Source organism: Macrobrachium rosenbergii, chromosome 27, assembly GCF_040412425.1.
Source record: "Macrobrachium rosenbergii isolate ZJJX-2024 chromosome 27, ASM4041242v1, whole genome shotgun sequence".
NCBI lineage: Eukaryota > Metazoa > Arthropoda > Malacostraca > Decapoda > Palaemonidae > Macrobrachium > Macrobrachium rosenbergii.
In genome coordinates, this window is record NC_089767.1 from 42,469,158 (window position 1) to 42,491,281 (window position 22,124).

The following is a 22,124-nucleotide window of genomic DNA, read 5'->3' on the forward strand; positions in this document are numbered from 1 at the left end:
GTGATATCCAACCCCGTGGAAAATGCGAACTCCGGAGTGGCATATTTGTCGTCACCTTTGGCCTCTTCCAACTCTCTGGCAAAAAAGACACTCAAAATAAAGCAACTGCTCATGTTGACATATTTCCTCCCCACCTCTCTCGCTACAATACCCGTCATTGGCTCTGATTGGAAGGTGAAATGACCAGTTGCTTTTCATTTCCAGTTACGCGGATGATGATTCCTGACGAATGCCAAATTAGCAGGTGTTTTATTGGCCGCTCCCTTCCCCTCCAGGGCGTCCACGCAGTAACTCTTTGGTAAACGCTGATTTTGCCTTTGTTTGCTTGACAGATGTTTTAAACTTCTGCATCAAGGCTCTTTAGCGCGTTTACGCTTTTAAAGCTAATTTTAGGGCAGCTTGTCTATTGTTGGTATCCCCGTTTTTTTGGGGGGAGAGGTTAAGTGTCAACAGTACACCTCAGGCGCAGTGCACCGTAGGCATTACTCAAGGTTCTGCGCAGCCTCTTTCATTCCTTTTACTGTCCCTCCGTTCATACTCTCTTTCTTCCATCTTACAGTTGCTTCGTAGTGCAACTGGGAGGCTATCCACCAGTTACACCTTTGTAACCTCTTACTCTCAGTTTTCCTTTCAGCGCTGAAAGTATATCCATGACCTAGTAATCTGCATTTTATGTAGTGGGTCCCATTATCTAGTGCAGTGCACTTTAGGTTAGTTATAATGGCACCTCCTTCATTACCTGTACAGGTAGACGTTCTAAAAGAAATTCTCCAGCGTAGAAGGTAATAGTTTGTCTGCGTGTAACAGTGGTGAAACAATAAGACACCTTTGATAATCAAAGGTATTGAAAGCCTACTTCAATGCGTATTGATATAATCCGTTTCCGCGGTTTGATAATCCGTTCCCTTGGAATGCGGAATTGATAACCCATCTCCGCGGATTGCGGAATTGATAATCCGTCTCCGTGGAATGCGGAATTAATAACCAATCTCCGCGGAATGCGGAAACGATAATCCATCTCCGCGGAATGTGGAATTGATAATCCGTCTCCGCAGTTTGATAATCCGTCTCCACGGTTTGATAATCCGTCTCCGCAGTTTGATTATCCATCTCATCGGTTTGATAATCCGTCTCCGTAGTTTGATTATCCATCTCATCGGTTTGATAATCCGTCTCTGAGGTTTGATAATCCATCTCTGAGGTTTGATAATCCGTCTCCGCGGAATTGATAATCCGTCTCTGCGGAATTGATAATCCGTTTAGTTGTTTGATAATCCATCTCTGCGGAATTGATAATATGTCTCCCCGGTTTAATAATCCGTCTCCACTGTTTGATAATGTCAGCGGAATTGATAATCCGTCTCCGCGGAATTGATAATCCGCCTGCGCGGAATTGATAATCCGTCTCCGCGGTTCGATAATCCGTCTCCGCGGAATTGATAATCCATCTCCGCGGAATGCGGAATTGATAATCCATCTCCGCGGAATGCGGAATTGGTAATGCCGTCTCCGCGGAATGCGGAATTGATAATCCGTCTCCGCGCCTCTCCGTCGCACCCGGAAATCGCTCCGAAGTAAACACTGGGAGTGACATCTTGCAAAAACAAGGCCCCGATGTCTGACGACGCCTCAACAAAGGTATTCAGCCGCTCGTGAATATTAATACCGTCTCAGTCCTTCCATTTCCGCTTCGGGAAGGAACCACTTTTGAAGTGGCTGCGTCGACTACTGAACTTGGTAAAGGAATGTTTTTTATTGTCTTTAATTTGTATCTCGCGATCTAGATCTGATATAATTGTGCTTACCTACGTAGCTTGGAATCAAGAGAGCTTTTGCATCTGGATTAAGCCTCTTTTGTTTCATGAGAATGTGAATTAAGCACTTGCGAGAATATGCGGTTGCGTATTGGCTGTTTATGGCCAGACTTTTCCAGGTGGCCTTTTGACTCCAATCCTCCCTATCTTGGCTTGGGAACTCCCACCCTCCTTCTGTGCTTTTTTTAACATAGAGCATTCTTTGTAGAGAAAGCTTGTTAGATAAGTCAATGCTATTTGGGTTCTAGAGCATTCTTTGTAGAGAAAGCTTGTTAGATAAATCAATGCTATTTGGGTTCTACCATAAAGATGAGTACAAATTATTAGACATTAATTTTTTTCTATAGCTTAAGAACAAATTATTAGATATTGATGTTTTCCTATAGCTTAAGAATTCACTATTCAAAGTAGTTACGTTTAATCAGTTATTTTACAGATTCTTTTAAAAAACAAAAAGTCACTATACAGATTTTCAAGGTACTTAACATTCCTTCTGTAAACTGAATTAGAATTCCAATTATTTGAGGCACAATGGTAATGTTATATATCCGAAATACTGAAAAATAATGAAATCATTGTCATCGAAATCCTGCATTCTAGATGTTCTGACAATTTAATCCAATTTTGCAACATTGCAATTAACTTAAAATTCATTTTGAGAAAGAAATGACAGGCGATAATTGATATCTAATGACATAATCTTGTGGGCTTATCCACTCACTGAAATTTCATGTCATGCCTACGGAACATTTACCGAAATGGTAGCACAGGTGTTAATATAATTGGCATATTCGTTTTTAGATATTAAAATCCCTGCACGGCGTTTTAATTTTTTGACAGAATTATGGCATTGTTAATATAGGGTTTTGCAGAATTATACTTCGCCGACCACATTGCGTGAACGTTGGTTTGTGGTAATATATATATATATATATATATATATATATATATATATATATATATATATATATATATATATATAATCATGAAGCTGCGAATGTCGTTTAATATCTCTTGGTGGCTCAATGATTTGACCGTCGAATGAAGTCGTTGGAAGGTACTCCGTCGAATGGAGTCGTTGGAAGGTACTGCGTCGAGGGATCGAGACCCGGCGGTACCGATCCGTTTATCACTTAAAAAATTCCCCTTCGGTGACAATTCCCCATCGGGGATATTCCCGAAGTAGTGTGAATTGGATATTCAAACGACATTTATAGCTTCATGATTGTATGCAAATCACGGTGTGATAAAATTTCATATATATATATATATATATATATATATATATATATATATATATATATATATATATATATATATATATTTGTGTTTGTGTGTGTTTGTATGTGTTATCAGGAGACACATGGAAGCAGCCAAAATACTTTACATTCATCGCAGGACAAAGTTTTCCAGTTTTCTTATGACGCTTCGTACTAATCAAGTTTGAAAATGATACAGGTTTTTTACGGTTACTTTGTACCTTTCCTGTTTTATACCCGTTTCCATTTCATGCAATTAAAACGTTCCTGCGCCTCTGTATAAAATTTTAATTTTGTCGTTATCCTCCTTTCGTCTTTCGCTCTCGGGCTGTCACTTTGAAAACACTGATTTTCTATCAAATCTTTTTATAAAATTATTTTTATAAATTGAAAGTGGCCGTGTGACGCTACTTGTGCGTTTCAAAGTTTTATTTTTTTATTTGTTCACTCCGATTGCTTGACTCTAGTTTCCATTTTTTCTTTCCAGAATAAAAATTTTTGGCCTTTTTTTGTCAGTATAAAAACTGTTTGCGATTTTAAAAAAATAATAATGTAATAATAGTGAAAGCATCGCCCAGATGTCGCCAGTTCGCGCCTTCTGGGCGATGAAGAAATCGCTGGCTCTGTATCGTGATCAGTTCCTGCCGCAGTGTTAGGGGAGTCTGCTGCAGTGGGGGGAGGTTGAAGCCAACATTCTTTGGAAGCTTGAATTTCAAGTCAATGGTCCCTTTGGTGGGCTTGTTCCAGGTAAGTAGGTTTCATTTAATAATAATAATAATAATAATAATAATAATAATAATAATAATAATAATAATAATAATAATAATGTTTCTACTTAAAATCTCTTGGGAGGCGACCCTCGGTATATATTACTTTAAAAAAAAAGTATCCCATGCCTCTTGTTCTTGTGTCATAATGAAAACTTACTAGATAATTCTTCCCCTGTCAGCTACTAGTTCGTTTATATTCTCAGTAGTATTATGTACTCGCAGTGAATCCCCAAGTATTCTATCGCCTTTCCGCTTTCACGAAGAAGCAACATCTGTTCACATCCATTCCTTTGGAAGTGTTCCTCATCCAGAAATAACTTACACAATCTGGTCAGCCACTCAGTTCCATTAATCACCACCACGCTGCGTCCGTCTCTCACTCGTAATTCTCTATCAGCTCATGGTTCCTTCCTCAAATTCTGTCAGCTCCTGGTACCTAACTCTAATTCTATCAGCTCCTGGTTCCTTCCTCTAATTCTATCAGCTCCTGGTTCCTTCCTCTGATTCTATCAGCTCCTGGTTCCTTCCTCTAATTCTGTCAGCTCCTGGTTCCTTCCTCTTATTCTGCCTACTCCTGGTTCCTTTCTCTAGTTCTATCAGCTCCTGGTGCTAATTCTGTCAGCTCGTGGTTCCTTCCTCTAATGCTGTCAGCTCCTGGTTCCTTCCTCTAATGCTATCAGCTCCTGGTTCCTTCCTCTAATTCTATCAGCTCCTGGTGCCTTCCTCTAATTCTATCAGCTCGTGGTTCCTTCTTCTAATTCTATCAGCTCCTGGTTCCTTACTCTAATTCTACCAGCTCTTGGTTCCTTCCTCTAATTCTACCAGCTCTTGGTTCCTTCCTCTAATTCTACTAGCTCCTGGTTCCTTCCTCTAATTCTACCAGCTCCTGGTTCCTTCCTCTAATTCTACCAGCTCCTGGTTCCTTCCTCTAATTCTGCCACCTCCTGGTGCCTAACTCTTTCCGAACATTTTCCATTCAGTCCACGCACTCAGTGTCCACAGAGTAATAGAGCACCTGGCTCTCTGTCACGTGCTTCATTCTCAAATCATCTAGAGTAGCCTGATGATTTGTTTGATTTTTCTCGTTTTTTGTCATTTTCAATCAGGCACAGATTAGACTTTCCCTTGAACTTTCTCTTTTCACGCTAATGCTTTTCCCAACCCTGAACCATATGCACTTACGCTTTCCTGCTCAGTATTTTATCTTTCTGTACTCAGTTTTTAAAACATTTTTTTATTCTCACTCATTCGCACAGTCGTTCTGACACACAAACACACGCACACAAACACGAATAAAAAAAAACTGCTTCTTCCCTTGCACAGCGTGAATCCGTCAGCTGGAAGCAATCTTTGAACGCTGACTTTTATTTTTATTACTGAGGGTCAAAACCTCTGGCTTTCTCTGTGGATGTATAAAATATCGTTTATGTATATATACTATGTGTGTATGTGTATATATAATATATAATACATATGCATATTATGTGTGTGTATGTATGTATGTATGCATTTTAATGTTGTATGTGTATATATAATATATAATACATATGTATATTATGTGTGTATATGTATGTATGTATGCATTTTAATGTTGTAAAAGCAGGAACCATAAAAAATTATCATGTCTTATAAATCAAAGTGATAAATTGTTTTAATCATATGGGCGTACTCTTTCTCGTATATATATATATATATATATATATATATATATATATATATATATATATATATATATATATATATATATATATATATATATATATATATGCCGTTTCTCCATAATGCAACTTGACAACTCGACCCATAACAAGAGTGGGTCAGTGACCTCCCAGCTGATGGATGTCGCGCACAGGGTCATTTTAATTAACGCGAGAACCACGTCCCAGTGTCAAGTGTATGGACAAAATTTGCGACACCCTTATAATGGTAATTTAGTCAAAAGGTTTCCCAAAACATATATAAATCCACAGATATTTAAGTTACTTGCTAGCTAAGGGTGATACTTAAGATTTCATCGTCGCAAATGAAAGAAAGGAGGTCTCTTCTTCTTCCGTCGCGGAGAGAAACTCGACGCCAAGATTATGCCTGGACTGGCGAATGCAGCCTGGCGGGATAATGCGCCTTGGGAGATGAATAACACGGGGGTTGTTAGCGAAAAGCTGTCCTTCTCTCTTGCGTGAGATCGTCGTTGGCAGTCAGGCGAACTCTACGCGGTAAGATAAGCATGTCTTTTAGAAGCTCTTTACGCTTCTCGGGGCTAATAAGGCGAGTGCTGGAGTCTCTTGCAAAACTGCCTCCATAAACTGAACTCGGTAAAAAATAGAGAGAGAGAGAGAGAGAGAGAGAGAGAGAGAGAGAGAGAGAGAGAGAGAGAGAGAGAGAGAGAGAGAGAGAGAGAGAGCCTGGGCATTTTGTGCTGAACTTATCCTTCATAGACCCTTCGTTTGCTTGCAGAATCGTCGGCAGGCATGAAAGGAAGCACAGCCAAAGATTTCATGAAGAATTTATTATACAGCTTTTGGCATGGTACGGAGTCGCAGAAGATAAATCTTTTAGATACATCACTTATATACTTTTTTTGATGATACGACCAAACCATGCCAGGGACCTGAAAAATATGGAAAGTGGGGAGGGAGGTGGTCCTCTCAACGAGATTGTCGTAATAAGGCCTATGTGTGTGTGTGTGTGTGTGTGTGACAGAAGTGACCCACATATGAATAATCCACGCCCGTCCATACGGCTTTTGTGGTGGCGACCTGATTCCACCTTGAGTGGCAAATGGTATGTATGAAAAGACTTCAGAAATAGAAATTGAGAATTTCGTGATATGCTCATGAACCATAATAATAATTTCACCAGCGTTGAATGAAAATCTTATTAAGGGATCACACATTCATAATTTCGAAATATATAATCATTTTTTCTGTGCCATCTCCCTTCTTTTGCACTTGTCATGAATAAACTTTGAGAACCAAACTGAAGAATGAGACTGTAGAGAACTAAATTGTGCTTGATTTGACATGAATTAAATCCGGAAAGTATTAACAAATATTTGCAATAAGGAACTCGGTTTTTCAGAATTCAGAAGTTAACAAAATCTTTAATCTGTGAATCAGTTTCCTTCCAGTGTTGTGCAAGTGACTGCTATGGGTTGCGTTCTTTACATATGTTCATACTCCGCTCTGTATTTCATGCACTGTTGCCTTTCTATCGATTTTATACTCCGATGCAAGTTAAATCTAAATATTTCCTGTTGTAGTGACTTTGTTTGACAAATTTTTGGGTCTCTGTTGTAGTGCTGCTCACATATGGTGTTTTATTTAAGAGTTTTGCTCTTTGATACATTGTTCTATTGTTAAGCATCCTCTCACTCTCCCCTTTTTAAAATTTTTTTTCCAATTTTCACTTCTGTGCTAATGTGAGTTCCTCGCGACTTAATTTTGAATTTCCATTTGTGTGTTCCATATTTTAGACAGTAAATCTTTGTTTTCTAATATTTCTCTGGAATGTAATATGTCCTGGAATTTGGGAGGCTGAGTGAAAAGGTGCGCTGAAAGTATGAAGTCTGAAGAATTCTAAAGAATGGTAAAGAATAGTGACGAGGGCATAAGATAAGGAAGGAGGTGAAAATAAAACCAACTAAAGAGGTTCTTATAAGGTTTATGACACTTGAAGAAATTGTGTTTCTTACGTAGTATAAAATTTCAACTTTTCTTGGTGACTGTGAAACTTAGCAAAACAAAAGATATTAATCTTTCTTGAGAGGCTACATTTTTATCCTGTTTAAGGATTGTAGGTAATGAAAGGAACATGTTAGTTTTAAAACTTCCTGTTTTAAGACAAGAAAGTATGACATTCTAGGTTTTTGCAAACCGTGCGAAAGGCATAAAGTAAAAGTCAGGTTTCTTGAACTCTTTCGCAGTTTGTGCACTGCAATTGCACAGGTATAGTTAGGATGTGGGGGCTTTCACACTTTTATTCTATTTTGGACTACAACAAAATTATGATAAAATAGGTATATTAGGCGCCAGTTACCCTGGCAATTGCCCTGACCCTGAACAAAATTAACTTTAAATTTTATAATTCTCACAACTGCAGGTCATTTTTAAACTAATCAAGATCGCTAGAACTCATTAACTCACTGATTTTTGTGTAATTATTTCATTTTACTTTTCGTCAGCTGCAGTTGACCAGCCTTGGTTAAGATTATTTTAACAATAATAATAATTTCCTTGTGGCAACTCAGTTAATTCCATTATGTTGACTCATTTAAGAAACGAACCTTATTTTAGTGTGTACGGATCATTAATGTTGTATTATTCACCTTGAAAGGGAAGTAAGAGAACTCTAAACAGTCTCTCATATGATAAAAACTTGCAAATCACCAAACTTGTAGTTTGTTATTTCAGCAGTATGTCAAAATTACAGTAAAATGGCTATGCAGAATCGCACCAGCTTGGAATTTAAAGTTTATGGATGTATGAATTTATGAAATGTTTGAAAACAGGAAATTATTTCTTTATTGTGAACATGCCGGTATTCAGCTTCCACATTGATTTCCTCTTATCTGTGAACGTAGGTTACGTTGTTGTTGTAGGCTGTGTATAACTGACAGTTTGTAGTATCTTTTCATCGAGAATGAAACAAAGAACTCGTAATAGCCTAGAGTACCACACGTTAGGGTTATTTTTCGGAAGACTCCAGCCACTTCCCACATTATAATTTATATTTTTCTTGGGTAAAACAAATCAAAACAAAATATTTCTTCTCGGTACATACCCTTCGCAAATGTTTAATAACAGAAAAATAATGAATCAAATTACGACTTATAAGGTAAGACAGTACCGGCACCCCCCCCACTTCATAGACGGCAAAATTCTAACCAGTAAACACCCCTAGGTTACGTTAGGTTGGTATTTTTAAGGTTCTCTTAACGCCCTATCATTTCCTAGCCATTTTTGCATTAAAAATGGCTAGCTGGAGTCTTCCGAAAAGTTACTCAGAATTACAGTTAATTATAATTACCAGCGCCTTGTTCAAGTTGTTGGATAGAAACTCAAGAAGAAGAAGAAGATGAAGACGTTTGTTTACATGGTGTCCATCGCTCGCCGGTCAGGTGTTAGAGGACCTAGTTGTGATATTATCAAGGGCGCCTGTCATTTAGAGCCCCGATAAAAGTTTATACAGTACGTATCGTCAGGTATTTCCTTTGAAATTGACATTTCTTATAGTATTTTGGTTGTTTATCAAGGGTTCACCGTAATTTTTTGTTTGTCGACTGTAATTAACCTGTAATTAATCTCAGAACTGGTTATGTTTTTGTATGCTGGCCATCCGGGAACATGCGCAGTGTTGTAGGGGAACTTTGGGTAAAAAGTGGGTACCAAAAAGGGGTTTCCGTTCCCCGGGGGGGTCCGCTCCCTACTAAGTAACACGACCTACTAGATTAGGTTAGGTTAGGACTCCGACGGCATTCCATTGGCATCGTCCAAGGACGTCCACAAAATCCAAGTTCATTGTTACAGTTTATTGGCTTAAAGGTAATTTACGAAAGAACTCCCCACGGAGACGTTTTTTAATAGTATTTTTTGGGTAGTATGCAGAGTAAGGAGACAGGGATATTCAGTGTTAATTTGGGAGAGGGGGAGTGAAGCCCCCCAGGTCAGGTTAGGGCACAGCACCCTAAGTTAGGTTAGGAAGGCAAGGCCTTAATAGGTCGGGAGGTTAGGAAGGCAAGGCCTTAATAGGAAAGGTTAGGATCTCTCACGCATACCCGTGTCTGTATCCAGTCCAGTAATTTGTGTATGGTTTTGCAGTCAGGGTCTGTTACTAAACTTGAACTGCATAGCTGCTTCTGTAGAATTACTGGTATAGATAATGAACTAAGCTAATTCTGGTCATACTATGACACTTTAAATTCTTTGTCCAGTAGATGAGTCGTAACCTAGATTTTACTCTTCAGATTTCTTAATCTAATTTTTTATGCATTTATCAGTGATGTTGCTATTGCAGACCACCAATTTTTGTCTTTCTTTAGCCCATTTTAGCTTGTATAAAAATTATGGGACACCTCAATAGGAAACCAAGTTTATAAGGGAAGGGGAAACTAAAAATGGTAGACCATCAGAAATGGCCTTAAATACTTAAACCACTAGGTACGCAGGTTGGGAAATGCATAGCTCGGCTTTCATTGGTATCAGTCACAAGACAAAGGGACAATTACTGGGATATAGCCTAAGTTATTGCAGGCTACCATAACCAGGATGCTAGGCCTGTCTGACCAGCCCCCTCCCCCCAATCCTAACATGATGTAGAGTGCCACGAGTCATCGAGTAAAGTACAGAGATTGATCCTAACCTTACTTGTAACCTACCCTAACCTAAGGTGTCAAGTCCTTGCCAAACAGGGGAACACCCTTTACTGCTCTGACCTGACCCAGAAGCACCGTAAATTAGTCACAAAACACATTATAAGAGACAAAAATATCACAAGAACAATTACAGAGATGTATCCTAAGTTACTGTTGCCTAGCCTAACCAGGGTACTAGGTCCTTGTCTGACCAGCCCTCTGCCCCCCATCCTAATGCGACATAGAGTGCCATGAGTTATCCTATGGAGTAAAATATAGGGATGCATCCTAGCCTTACTTTTAACCTACCCTAACCTACGATGTCAGATCCTTGCGTGACTCAGGGACATCTGTACTAACCTGACCCAGCGCACATGAATCTTAAAAAGGAAATACAGAATGTCATCTTAACCTAACCTTAGACATCAGTTCTCAGCTAGCAAGGGGCACCCCCTGTCTCCTCGCTTTGTTGCAGTCCTAGTAATTAACTTCATCAGTTAGTTTTTTGTGATGGAGAAACATTTATATAAGGAAAGGGACTATAAGAGGGGCTTCCTTCCGTAATGCACACACACTGCACTGTTTACGGTAAATGTATTCACATAACCATTAGCCTACCATATTGAAGGACCAGCAAAATTTTTGTTACTGTGGTTCATGCTTATTGAGATTTGTTAGTAAAACTGTAGTACTTATGCTAGAATATAGATTTTGATGACTAAGTCAGGTAATAAACTACTGCTGGATGAAATCTAGATTATGATGAGTAATGGCTCCTGTTCAGGTAAATAGAAAAATATTTTGAGAACTATGTAATTTAAACTTGAGAATGAAAAACTACTAGTGCAATTAAAGCAATATCTTTTCTTTCTTTGATAGAAAATGTTTTGCTTACATAAGGACAACATCCCTTAATCCATAAGCACTGCTGTAGAAAAGGTTGAAAAGATTTTTCAATTGAGAATTCATCTAACCTGGAATTTTATTTTTCAGGTTGCTGACTTAACAAAGATAAAACTAACATGGAAGAAGGACCGCCAAGGAAGCAAGCTCGTCTGGAGTCAGACACAGAAGATGGCAGGTCCAGTAATGGCGATACAACACTGAGTCTAGAGCATGATGAACAGTGTCCATTCCCATGGTCTGGGTCTAAAAGTATGTCATCGAATTGATGAAAGTGGCATTTACTTTATGTTATTATGTGATCATTCATTCTGTTCCAGATTTATTTTAAAATTATTGTAATGTTTCATTTCATTCTGTATATTACTTTATAAGGCATGGTTAGAAGGCTTATAAGAGTAAATCCATTAATACAAAGTGCTAGAAGGCTTGTAAGAGTAAATCCATTAATACAAAGTGATATATTCATATTATTTCTTATTGTAACTAAGCCAGAAATTAGTTTATCTACTATCTCTGGCATAGAAATAATTTTAGGAAGGACATCGAATAGATAGATATTGAAACTAAGCAAGAAATTAGTTTATCTAGTATCTCTGGCATAGAAATAATTTTAGGAAGGACATCGAACAGATAGATATTGAAATAAATGCTAAGTCTAGAGTTTTAGTGTCCTATTAATGTACTGTAATTTATGCAAGACTTTCTTAGATTTCCTTTTTGTAGGTACTGGAACTAGGGCGTCTGGTGGAAACAGTGTCATGACTGATGAAAGGTATGCAGATTTCCAGCTGCTGGACGAAGTACATGAGGATGACAATGAAGATGATGATGATAATGATGCTGGTAGGTACTAAATCATACAAATGTAATCATATTTCATATCTTTGTTTTGAGGGCTCATCATAGTGTAATGATAGTACTGTATGTAAATATCAGTATATCTTGAAGGCAGTTCACACGTTATTGAGAAATCCCATTAAATGCAATTCGTGTGGCTGGTGGTGATTGGGACTTAGTCAGAACATGACATTTACAAAGAAAATGGAGATTCTGAGTAGTTGACTACAAAATGTTGAGATTCACAACTAGTTAGTTGGGATTATTGTAGAAACAGCTGTGGTACATGATGTTCAGAGGCAGAAAAATGGTTTGATATTTCGTAAAGTCAAGATGGTTTGGTCACCTTGAGAATGGAGGCAGATCAGTTAGAGAATTGTTGAAAATAAAATTGGATTACCTGTACTGTCTAATGGCAACATCCAGAGAGTTATAGAGAATGGACCAGGTGGGAATTCAATCCTGCAGTGTATTGTGTAAGATAAGGAGGCAATAGAAAGAACTAATCAAATGGCTCAGCCTGTAAATGAAAAACCTAATAAAAATGTTGATGATGGTAGTTGCTAGATGAAGATAAGTAAAAGATAAAAAAATTGTTGAAGAAGGCCATGGAAGATCTATTCCTGATGGGAATTTAGGCAGACGACATTGATAATACAAAGAAACTCCTATCACATTCAAGCCTGTAAAGGGAAAATCTCTCGTGAAAGCATTGATGATAATGACGTTATGTTGAGGCACAGTGTTTGACATCAGATTTTTCCTTTTCAGACTTGAACTTAAAATATGTTCTTTTGTACTCTTGACTATCATCTAATGTGGACTATTTCCTTCTATGCCTTTCAGTTATTCTTTGAGTCTTCCTTCTCATCTTCATCCTGCTGCTGCTACCATATCTTCGCCCCTTCTCACCACATGCCCAAGCCATCTCAGTCTTTTAGGTTTCTATCTATTTTCCAGCAGCTGGACACCTCACATTCAAGAAAATGGCAAACAGGACACCAAGAATAGGGAGTCAACAGCATCCTGAGAGCCAGTCCATATTTTCTACTCAAACCATAGTTGGGATGATGAATATCCCTCTGAATTGGTAAGGAAGTAGGAATTTTTGTCTCCTTGCCAAAGAGAGTTTAGTGTAACAGAGTGCTTACATTATAGCAAAGGCTAGTGTTTTCAATTCCTGTGTGCTGTCCTGTTTGCCTTGTGGTGCTGAAGGCTAGCCCACTTATTCACACCATTTCAGAAACTAAATAGCTTTCATTGCAACTACTTGAGGAAAATCCTTTTCGTAGTCTGGTGTTACAGAGTGACAAATATGGAGGTCCTGAACAGGTAGAAATCGACTTGTTAGATAGGTCATATTAAAGGGAGAAATCTGTGGAGAAATTTATGGGAGGAAGGAAGAACTTGAAAGAACTTTTATGCTCCACTTTGACAGTGTGAAATGTGATTTCTATAGATACATGATAAATTTTTGGAAAGGAAGTACCCAAGATTGAAGTCCTTGGAGACAGATAATCATTGAGAGCTGTGGTGTTGGTGAAGAGGGGTTGAGGTGTTAGGAAAAGAAGAATGGATGGAGTCATAGCATTGATAGTAGTAACAGCAGCTCACCACAAATCTTGTAGAACTCTCTCCATGTTTTACCTGTGAATCTTGGAATTTTGTAGTCAAGTTTCAAAACATCCTCAGTTTTCATTGTAAGTGCTTGTCTCTCTGAAGATTGGAGTAGTACAGTCCTTATTTGTTAGTTTTTTGCTCTCTTCTAATGGTTCACTCTTGTAGTCACATTGAGTAGCAACCTCTCTTTTTCTCTATCCACATTCATCACAGGAAGCTACGGAGACGTCTTACAACTCGACAGTATTGTTACATATTATTGTTACTCAATTACCATTACTTTGCCATTTGGTAAATGTGCACTCTGTCATGTGTACCAACAGCTTCTTGTATGCAAAACACTGGGTAGTTTTGGGGTTGCCAGATGTCTACTTAGCATGCTGTGACGTGTACCAAAATTCATGAAAATAACTTTTTATATAGAAATATAATGGCTACTATAAGAGACATTGGGTATTGCCTTTAGGTATAAATTTACATTGTACTAGATGCAATTTATAATCTTTACTTATATATTAGATCATTTTAGTTCTATACTTCACACTGTCTTTAACCTCCTTTCAGATGGTCAGGATACTGAAGATGACTATGACTATGATTCAGAAGTGCCTGAGGAAGAGATTGACGCACTTCTTGAAGAGGGACTTCCAGAAGAGATGAAAGGACCTAGGAAAAGGAAGAGAGATGCCATTATTGGTGAAGGAGAGGAGGCCCCATATGATGAAAGAGAAAAATTGGTGCTGATAGGTTAGTGATGTTTTTGGTATTCAGGTTTTGTCATAAATTTACATTGATTTTTATGAAAATATGTAGTTGGATGTTGAAGTGTTCTGTCACAGTAATTAGCACTTTGTCAAATACAGTTACAATAAGTGGTATAAAATGTCAAATACAGTTACAATAAGTGGTATAAAATCACAGAATATTAGGTTAGAAAATTTTGGAGAAAGAGCATAGATGAAGGTGTAAATGAAGTGGGAATTCAGGCAGAAGCTACACTCGTGAGAAAACAAATGCAATGTAATTTTGTATGTATTACATTTTAGGATTCAAAAAAACTTGGGCAAAAATATTATGCTACTTTGTGGTATTGTTTGTTAAGTAGATAACGTCTCATGCTTGTGCTATTAAGTGATGTATCATTGCTTATCAAGCAAACATATAAATAGCATTACTTTTTCGTTATTTAGTGGTTAAAGTATTTAAGCATGGGTGCATGTTCCAATACCTTATGCATAGTCTGCTGAACATGTAAATTTTGCAGGTTTTCGTCCTTTTGAGGGAGGTTTGTTACTGTGCTTGATAGCCAGTGGAATGTATTAACAAGTTACTCTTGCAGTGTGATGTGCATGAAATGTAGCTGTACCTGTTATTTCAGAGAAAGGAAACAACCATTTTGAGGTCCTGCCTGAAGGTTGGGTTCAAGTCACTCACAATTCTGGAATGCCTGTCTACCTTCATAAACAGTCAAGAGTCTGCACAATGTCAAAACCGTATTTTTTAGGACAGGGCAGTGTTAGGGTAAGTTTTCTGTTCTCACTGTAATTGTTTTGTTAAAGGTGGTAGTAGTGTTTATATAAAAAATTAATTATTAATTCTTTGATGCCATATATTTGATTTTTTAATGCAGTGATCAAAGGGGTTGGCATACGAGCACCCATACCGAACTCTGACATGGAGGTGATAAGATTCGATATAAAAAGTTGCTCTTATCCCAGAAGGAAGCGAGTAACCTGACCTGAGGCGTAAGGAAGTTATAGAAATCATGGAAAATGGAAGAAAGTAAAAATTCCAAAATCTGGCAGTGGCAGGACAATTGTGATTGTTCTGAATAGTTCAAGGATTATAGTTTTTCACAGAATAAATGGTATAGGAGAAGAGAGGGACTCCTTTAACTTACTGTAACAGTAACTGAAACAGTGTTACAATAGGAAAGATCAAGCAAGGCCATCCTTTAGCAGGGAGAAAGAAAACCATACCTCAAAGGGTATAAACACTGTGAGATAAGGAAAATACAGGTGAAACTTGTTAGGAAAAAAAAATGAGGTGGATAATGGAGGACTACTGTAGATGGTTGGGGTTTAGCAGTAAAAGTTTTTGAAAAAGGACTTGTGAGATAATGGTGCTCACAAATATGAAGACCATTTGCCTCAGACACATGCAGAGGGAGATGGACATTTTCTGGTCATTACCTGTTTGGTTTTTTTAATGGCCATTACCAAGTACCTTTATGAGAACCTTGAGTCAAATTTCTAGGCTCTTAGGTCTTGCCAGCAGTATTAATTGGATTATGTATAAGGTACAAGCTCATACATATTGAAAAATGTATCTAAAGACTACATACACCCAGAACTGTCATAAAATGCAATAGAAGATATAAAACATACAGGTTCATACTAATCAATATACACCATTGGGTCCAAATCTTTATGAGGATTGGGATTTGCAGCCATATCACCCAGGAGTATGTTATGCAAAAGGATCAGCCTTTAAAATCATTCAAGATATGCCATCACCGATATTTGTCATTTTCAGGAACTCTGAAGTGCTGTAGAAACCCTTCAGAAAATATGTTGGATCCCTGCCCATGTAGGCATTAAAGGAAATGAAACCAATAAAAAAAAGCCAAAGCTTTGCCTATGATGTAATCACCTGTAGTTATTCTGATTATATAATATCTCTAAAACCTATTAAAATAGAAAAATGATGAACCTAGTAGTACAATTAAAATAAGATCAAACCCAGCGTTGGAGTGTGGAATTTATCATATCAAAAGCAATGACACACAAGTAATTTTGACTGGTCTTAGAATTGGTTAGTCTCTTGACCCCTAGTTATATGATAAATAGCCTATTTATGTGGTTAAACTAGTACATAATAATAAAAATAATAAACTGTTTTGGTCACTGATCTGTCAACACCAGTGGGGGAGAATTCCCCATGTCCAAGGCCTCATAACACTTCCCACACCAGCTCTTCCCACTGTTACTGTGGAAATTGGTAATCCTTAGCTTACACACAGTGGCTTTCTTTTTACTGCCAAGATTTGAAATTTTCCTGGTGTTGTTAGCGACTAAAACCATCTTTCCTTTCGGAGGCAGATCTTTTGCGTCTTTCATGTTTAAATCTCCCTGTTCTTTCCAGTAGGTTGCCAGTCCCATTGGCTTTAATTTTTGAAGAAAAGAAAAAGAGGTCACAGAAACAAAGTTTGCATGAACGTTATTTCAATTTCTGCTAAGTAAACCTTGCAGACAGAGCCAAAGTTTCAATAATTTTTCATTGCCAACCCAAAGCCTACTAAAGCTTAAGAGTTGTTCTTTATCAACAGAAACATGACATCCCTTTGAGTGCGGTTCCTTGTCTTCAGTATCTAAAAGCTCTTAGAGAAGAAATACAGAGCAAAGAAGGAAATGGAGAAGGCACTAGTGAAGAGAAAAGAGACAGTGGGTTGGATAAAACAGCACATTCCAGTAAGGTAAGTGCACGAAAGTCATATTTTCTTGCTATAAAAAACCATTAAATTACAGACCCTCTCACTTTATTTTAAAATGGACCGATACTGTCACTCTGATGGGTGGGAGAATCCAACAGGTCTGGTGTAGCCTCCATGACTCTCCCCATGTTTAACTTATTTTTGTCCTTTAATTTTGCCAAGTTGTCCGTGCCCTTCTGTCCAGCTTATTTTTGTTTTGCACAGTGTCATTGTAACAAAGGATAGGGTGTATGGAATGCTTATGTCTTGTGCCAGTTGCTTGCTTCCCAGCATGGATTATAATCTTACTTCTTGTCCTCATCTGTTTAGTTTATTGAGAACAAAATTTGGGAATGTGTTTTACTTCCTAAAAGTAACAGTGTCCATCCTGAATTGGATCATATTTTGAATTGCAAAATGGCTGAGCATTTCGGTGTAATCAAAATTGTAAGTTGGCCTTCCATTCATAGGAAAATGACCTATGGAATCATGATGAAATATAATGATGGTTATAGGCATAGAAAAATCAAGAATGCATTGGGCTGCCTGTAAGAATAAAAAAAATGTAATAATGATTTTGATGATATAAAAGGGTTAATATGCTTTTTTTTTTTATTAATTTGATGAGCTTTGAAAGAATCAGAAGGAACAGACTCTAGTGTACAGTGAGAGGAGGATATTGGTAGAAAGTTGACTGAGCTCTTGGTTGATTGTTTTTTATAATTGTTTATTATTTTTATTTTTTGTTTTTTACTTTATAGTAAAAATACCTCCCTCATAATATCTTATATGTTGAAAGCTAATATTAAATGTTATTTCCATGAAGTTGTGAATCCTAAACCAATGTTTTGATGCTTTTTGTGTGTTAGAAATAAAATATGTATTTCCTCCATGTTGATAGATTGTCTCTACAATAAATTTTTAATTATACTTTTGTTGATCATTTTCAAAGTGAATATATCTTATGTCCACCAGTATTTTAGCAGAGTACCCTTATTTAATTGTTTATTATGGACAAAATTGCTGTATTTATTTTTCGTTTCAGTAGGAAAAGTTGAAGGATTAGGAAAAATTTATGTAGCCATTACAACAGGTCCCATCAGTAAGGAAGCAGATAAACATTTAAACGATTTAGTAAGTAAGAACCTAGGAAGAGATATTAATAGAGTATCTTAACCCATTGAATATCAAGTTCTGGGCTATTATCATTTCAAAAGAAAATGTCACTTTTTCATAGCATCTAGGATACTTGAATACTGGGAAACAGAGATTCAGTTTTTCTCTTGTGACCTTTTCTTCTCTGCATTTCAGGACGGGGGAGATAGTCACGCATTAGAAACGGGAGCAGGTAACGAGGGGGTAAACAAAACATTTTCAAGTGTCCTGGGACTAAATCCATTGGAAGGTAGGTTGTCGGCCATTTTCAAAACACTTTCAAGACTGGCCGCTTATGAAATACACACAATTCTTTATGATGTAGTTTAGAGGTAATACCAGGTAAAGGGATGGTTAAAGAAAATTAAAGGTAAGAAATTTTAATTGCGTTTATAAAAAACGTTACGTAAATGTCACTAACCCAAACGATGGAAAGCAGTCAAGGAAAAACGAAAGCAAGCAGACTTGGACTTTAAACCAGGTAATGAGTCAAGTAAGCTTCACTCAAGATCTTGACATTCCCTGCTGTTACATACCAGACCTTGCCAGTTTTATTTTTATGTATGTTAAATGAAGAAAAGGATTGGAGTAAAACTAGGGAAAGTGAGGGACAATATACATGAATCTTTCTTCATTGCAGTGCCCCTTGTTTAGTGCCCTAAAAATAAAGAGGGTAGCAAGAGTAAAACCTAATAAAAGTAGAAATTAAATTATAATTAGTAATAGCTTTAAATGAATATACATATGATTGTGTGCTTTTTCTATACAGTAATTGAATATGATATGCATAGATGTGGCCAATCCATTACATTCCAGTACTGTATCCTGGTATCAGACTAAACCCGTTATGTAAGTATAGTAAAATGCCTGAATGAAAAAGTTAAGCTTTTTATAAGTACTTTGTATATGTATTTATAATATCTTTGTTTACTTTATGTATATATTTATATCTTTATTTTTTCAAGTTTTAATTGATTAATGAGAAAAGCTTTCAGTGATTAGATTTTATCCATTTTCAATTTTGTTGTTGAGTATAATAAATAAACCTTTATATGGGTATTGGTTATGTCAGCTTGAACCTGTACATCTGATAATATTAAAAATGTATTAAACTTATAAAATTAATTTTTAATGGAATTTTTAGGAAATCCTACTCCACCTCCAGCCTTAGTAGTGGGAAATGCCAAGATTGAGACTGCTGTCGAGAATTTGCAACAACAGTCCTTAGAGGTAGAAGAACTAAGAGAATATTGTAGAAAACGATTCAATTTCAAAGCCATCAAGATAATAAGATTTAAGTAAGTAGGGTATATTAATTTTTTTAACATCTGTAATGAAAAGTTTAGTAAAATTTATTTTCTTTATACAAATCTGTCAGTCACACAAGTGCTCTATGGTGGTCTGTGATGGTTCCCATACTAACAGTCCTTAGTTCATGAAATAAGTAGAGAACTCACATGAAACTAGCTCCACCTGAACCCTCAGCTGTCCAACACAAGGTGTTGGATATTCATGAAAGAACAGGTTCCAGTTTTCTTGGCTGGCAAAGAAGCTCTACTGTCAACATCACTGGTCCAATGGGCAATCTGTTGTTGGTAATCTTCATCAGTCTGAAGGTCGCCAAAATTTTCTAGCCCTCCAATATGTGGGAGATATATGGAGGATATTCCTGACACAGACAAATCTGAAGTACTTTCTTGGGGACAGTTGAGCCTGTAAACATCTGCATCCTAAAGGCCCAGTGAAACTAAGAGACTGAAGGTAAAAACAATATTAAATTCGCCATCTCCAGCTTGAATTCCGATAAATGGGAAATTGACAGGCAAGAATGGGTGATGGTTAGACTCTGGTGACCCAACCCACACTATGATTGATTGCTTCTATAACATCAATCTTTCTAGGCATTGCTCCTGTAAGTCCCAAAGTTTGCTGATCACCACAAGAGAGCAGGGAAGTTCATCAGCAGTTTTTGTAGGGCTCGTACCCAGAAGAAATTGGTTTGAATCCAGGCTATCACAGATACACTTATGTATTTAGTATTCCTCTTTTGAGTTGTCAGTTATTCTCAGAGTAAAGTGAATTTGATATTGAGGGGTATTTTGGCTTAATATTTTGGAGTATACAAAATTCACATGTGACTTAGTGAAATAACTATTGCAGGAGTCGCATATTTCAAATGTAACTGTGGTGTTGGAGCTAGACTGGTTTTGATTCCAAATACAGAACCTGCATTTGCCACGAGTATGTACAGAATAAAAGAAATCAACTGATGCTGTATCTCTCTGTGCTAACTTTAGTAACAGACTGAACATATTTTTATAAAACGTTTAAACTGGAAATGAGAACTTGAATGTAGATGAACAGATGACTGATCAAAAAAGCCTCCAAGAGATGGATCTATTTTCTTCAAGTATTCATGTATGTCCACATTAAATCAAAGCATTAAGTAAACTATGTAAATTTAGGGAATATTCTTGCTGTTTAATGATTGTGTATAACTGTTTTCTTTATATAGGCTGTGATTTGAAGAATTTTACTAAGTATGCTTAAATCCATTTCATAAGGTCATGGGCTGAGAGAAGAAAATACCAGAAGCTTAGCAAAAGAAAAGATAGACCACAGTTGCCAGAGGGAACTAAACTCATTTCGTTAAGAAGACAAGGTAAGAACATATGTGTTGTTTTATATTTTTACCAGGAAATCTATTAACATCTACATACTTAAGAAGCTTTTGATGTATTCAGCTTATAAGCATGACAACAGATTATATGTTAAAAGTATTTCCTTTTAAGTGATCAGTCTTTGGAAGGGTAATATTTGTTTAAATACCTTGCAACCATGCAGTACATACCATCCACTTAAATGTAAATGCTGTGTGATTTATAAATAGAGTAATAGTTATGTTTGATTTTAAATTGCTATGGTAGGATGCAGAATGATGATTTTGAAGAGTTATTTCCTTTTGCAGTATGTAGTTAATAATTAGGGATTTTTTTTTACAGATTTGTGGTTTTATTTAATTAGGAAATTGCATAAGAAAGGTGCTATGTCTTTTAACTGTTTTAGTTATATAAATGAAATTTTTCTCTGAGCATCAGTAAATTAAGTCATTGCTTCCCTTGATAATTGAACTTTCCCTTCTTGACTGATTCATTATCTTTTGAGTAAGTAAAATGAGAGGTTATCTTTTTCTTTCAGAGGAAGATGGAGCATTTACAACTACTAGCAAAAAGGAGTGGATTATGAATCCCAAAGGAAAAAGTTATGTTTGCATTCTACACGAGTATGTCCAGCACGCTCTCAAAAAACAGCCAAAATATGTCTTCAAAGAAGTGGGTAAGTGATTTGTTTTGTGTAAATGAAATTTTCTTTTTCGTTTAACATGAAAAGATAGATGTATCCAGCAACACACAACAAGGAAGAAACTGGAAAGATAAGTTAGGAACCTAGATTCATGAAAAGACTTGTCATTATTGCCTTATCAGTCTCATCAAGTTAGTTAGTTAGTTATCAAGGCTGGCAAGTAGTTAATGAGAATAGTTTTTGGATTACTGTTGAAACCTATGTTAACTTTAAACTGTGATTGCCTATTGAATATGTGTATGTATAAGTAACTTTAAAAAACACATTAGGTCATCAAAATACAAGTAATCCTCATATAAAAACCATTTTTAGTGATGTTGAATTGAGAGCATTATACGTTATTTGATAAACTATGAAATTCTATTGTGAAAATTGTGTTTTTTGTATTACAATTAGAATTGTAACAGAATTATATGGCTTATTAGCAGAAGGGTAATATTTAATGCTGTATTGTACTCAACTCCTCAGGCTTTTTGACAAAATAAGTGGTCTGTGGTAAATTTCTTTAGCTTTCTTTTTCTATGAATTGTAAACTTCTTGTATTCCCATGACTTTCTATCCTTTTTCTAGAGTAGGAAT

The 22,124-nt window shown here is 36.7% G+C and overlaps 1 protein-coding gene across 5 annotated transcripts in view; it reads left to right on the forward strand.

Moving 5' to 3' along the window:
- Positions 1-22,124, forward strand: part of pasha (partner of drosha) — a 193,222-nt gene that overhangs the window by 163,785 nt on the left and 7,313 nt on the right. For 3 of the 5 annotated variants that reach the window (XM_067129731.1, XM_067129729.1, XM_067129733.1), the window contains 9 exons: positions 11,186-11,347; positions 11,822-11,941; positions 14,120-14,302; positions 14,934-15,076; positions 16,884-17,030; positions 18,339-18,432; positions 19,327-19,480; positions 20,747-20,844; positions 21,381-21,518. In XM_067129731.1, coding sequence (XP_066985832.1) covers positions 11,215-11,347; positions 11,822-11,941; positions 14,120-14,302; positions 14,934-15,076; positions 16,884-17,030; positions 18,339-18,432; positions 19,327-19,480; positions 20,747-20,844; positions 21,381-21,518 — 1,210 coding nt within the window. In that variant the 5' untranslated portion in view covers positions 11,186-11,214. Of the gene's footprint in view, positions 1-8,886; positions 9,030-11,185; positions 11,348-11,821; positions 11,942-14,119; positions 14,303-14,933; positions 15,077-16,883; positions 17,031-18,338; positions 18,433-19,326; positions 19,481-20,746; positions 20,845-21,380; positions 21,519-22,124 lie in introns of those variants that run through there. The other 2 variants (XM_067129728.1, XM_067129732.1) reach the window with 2 other exon arrangements.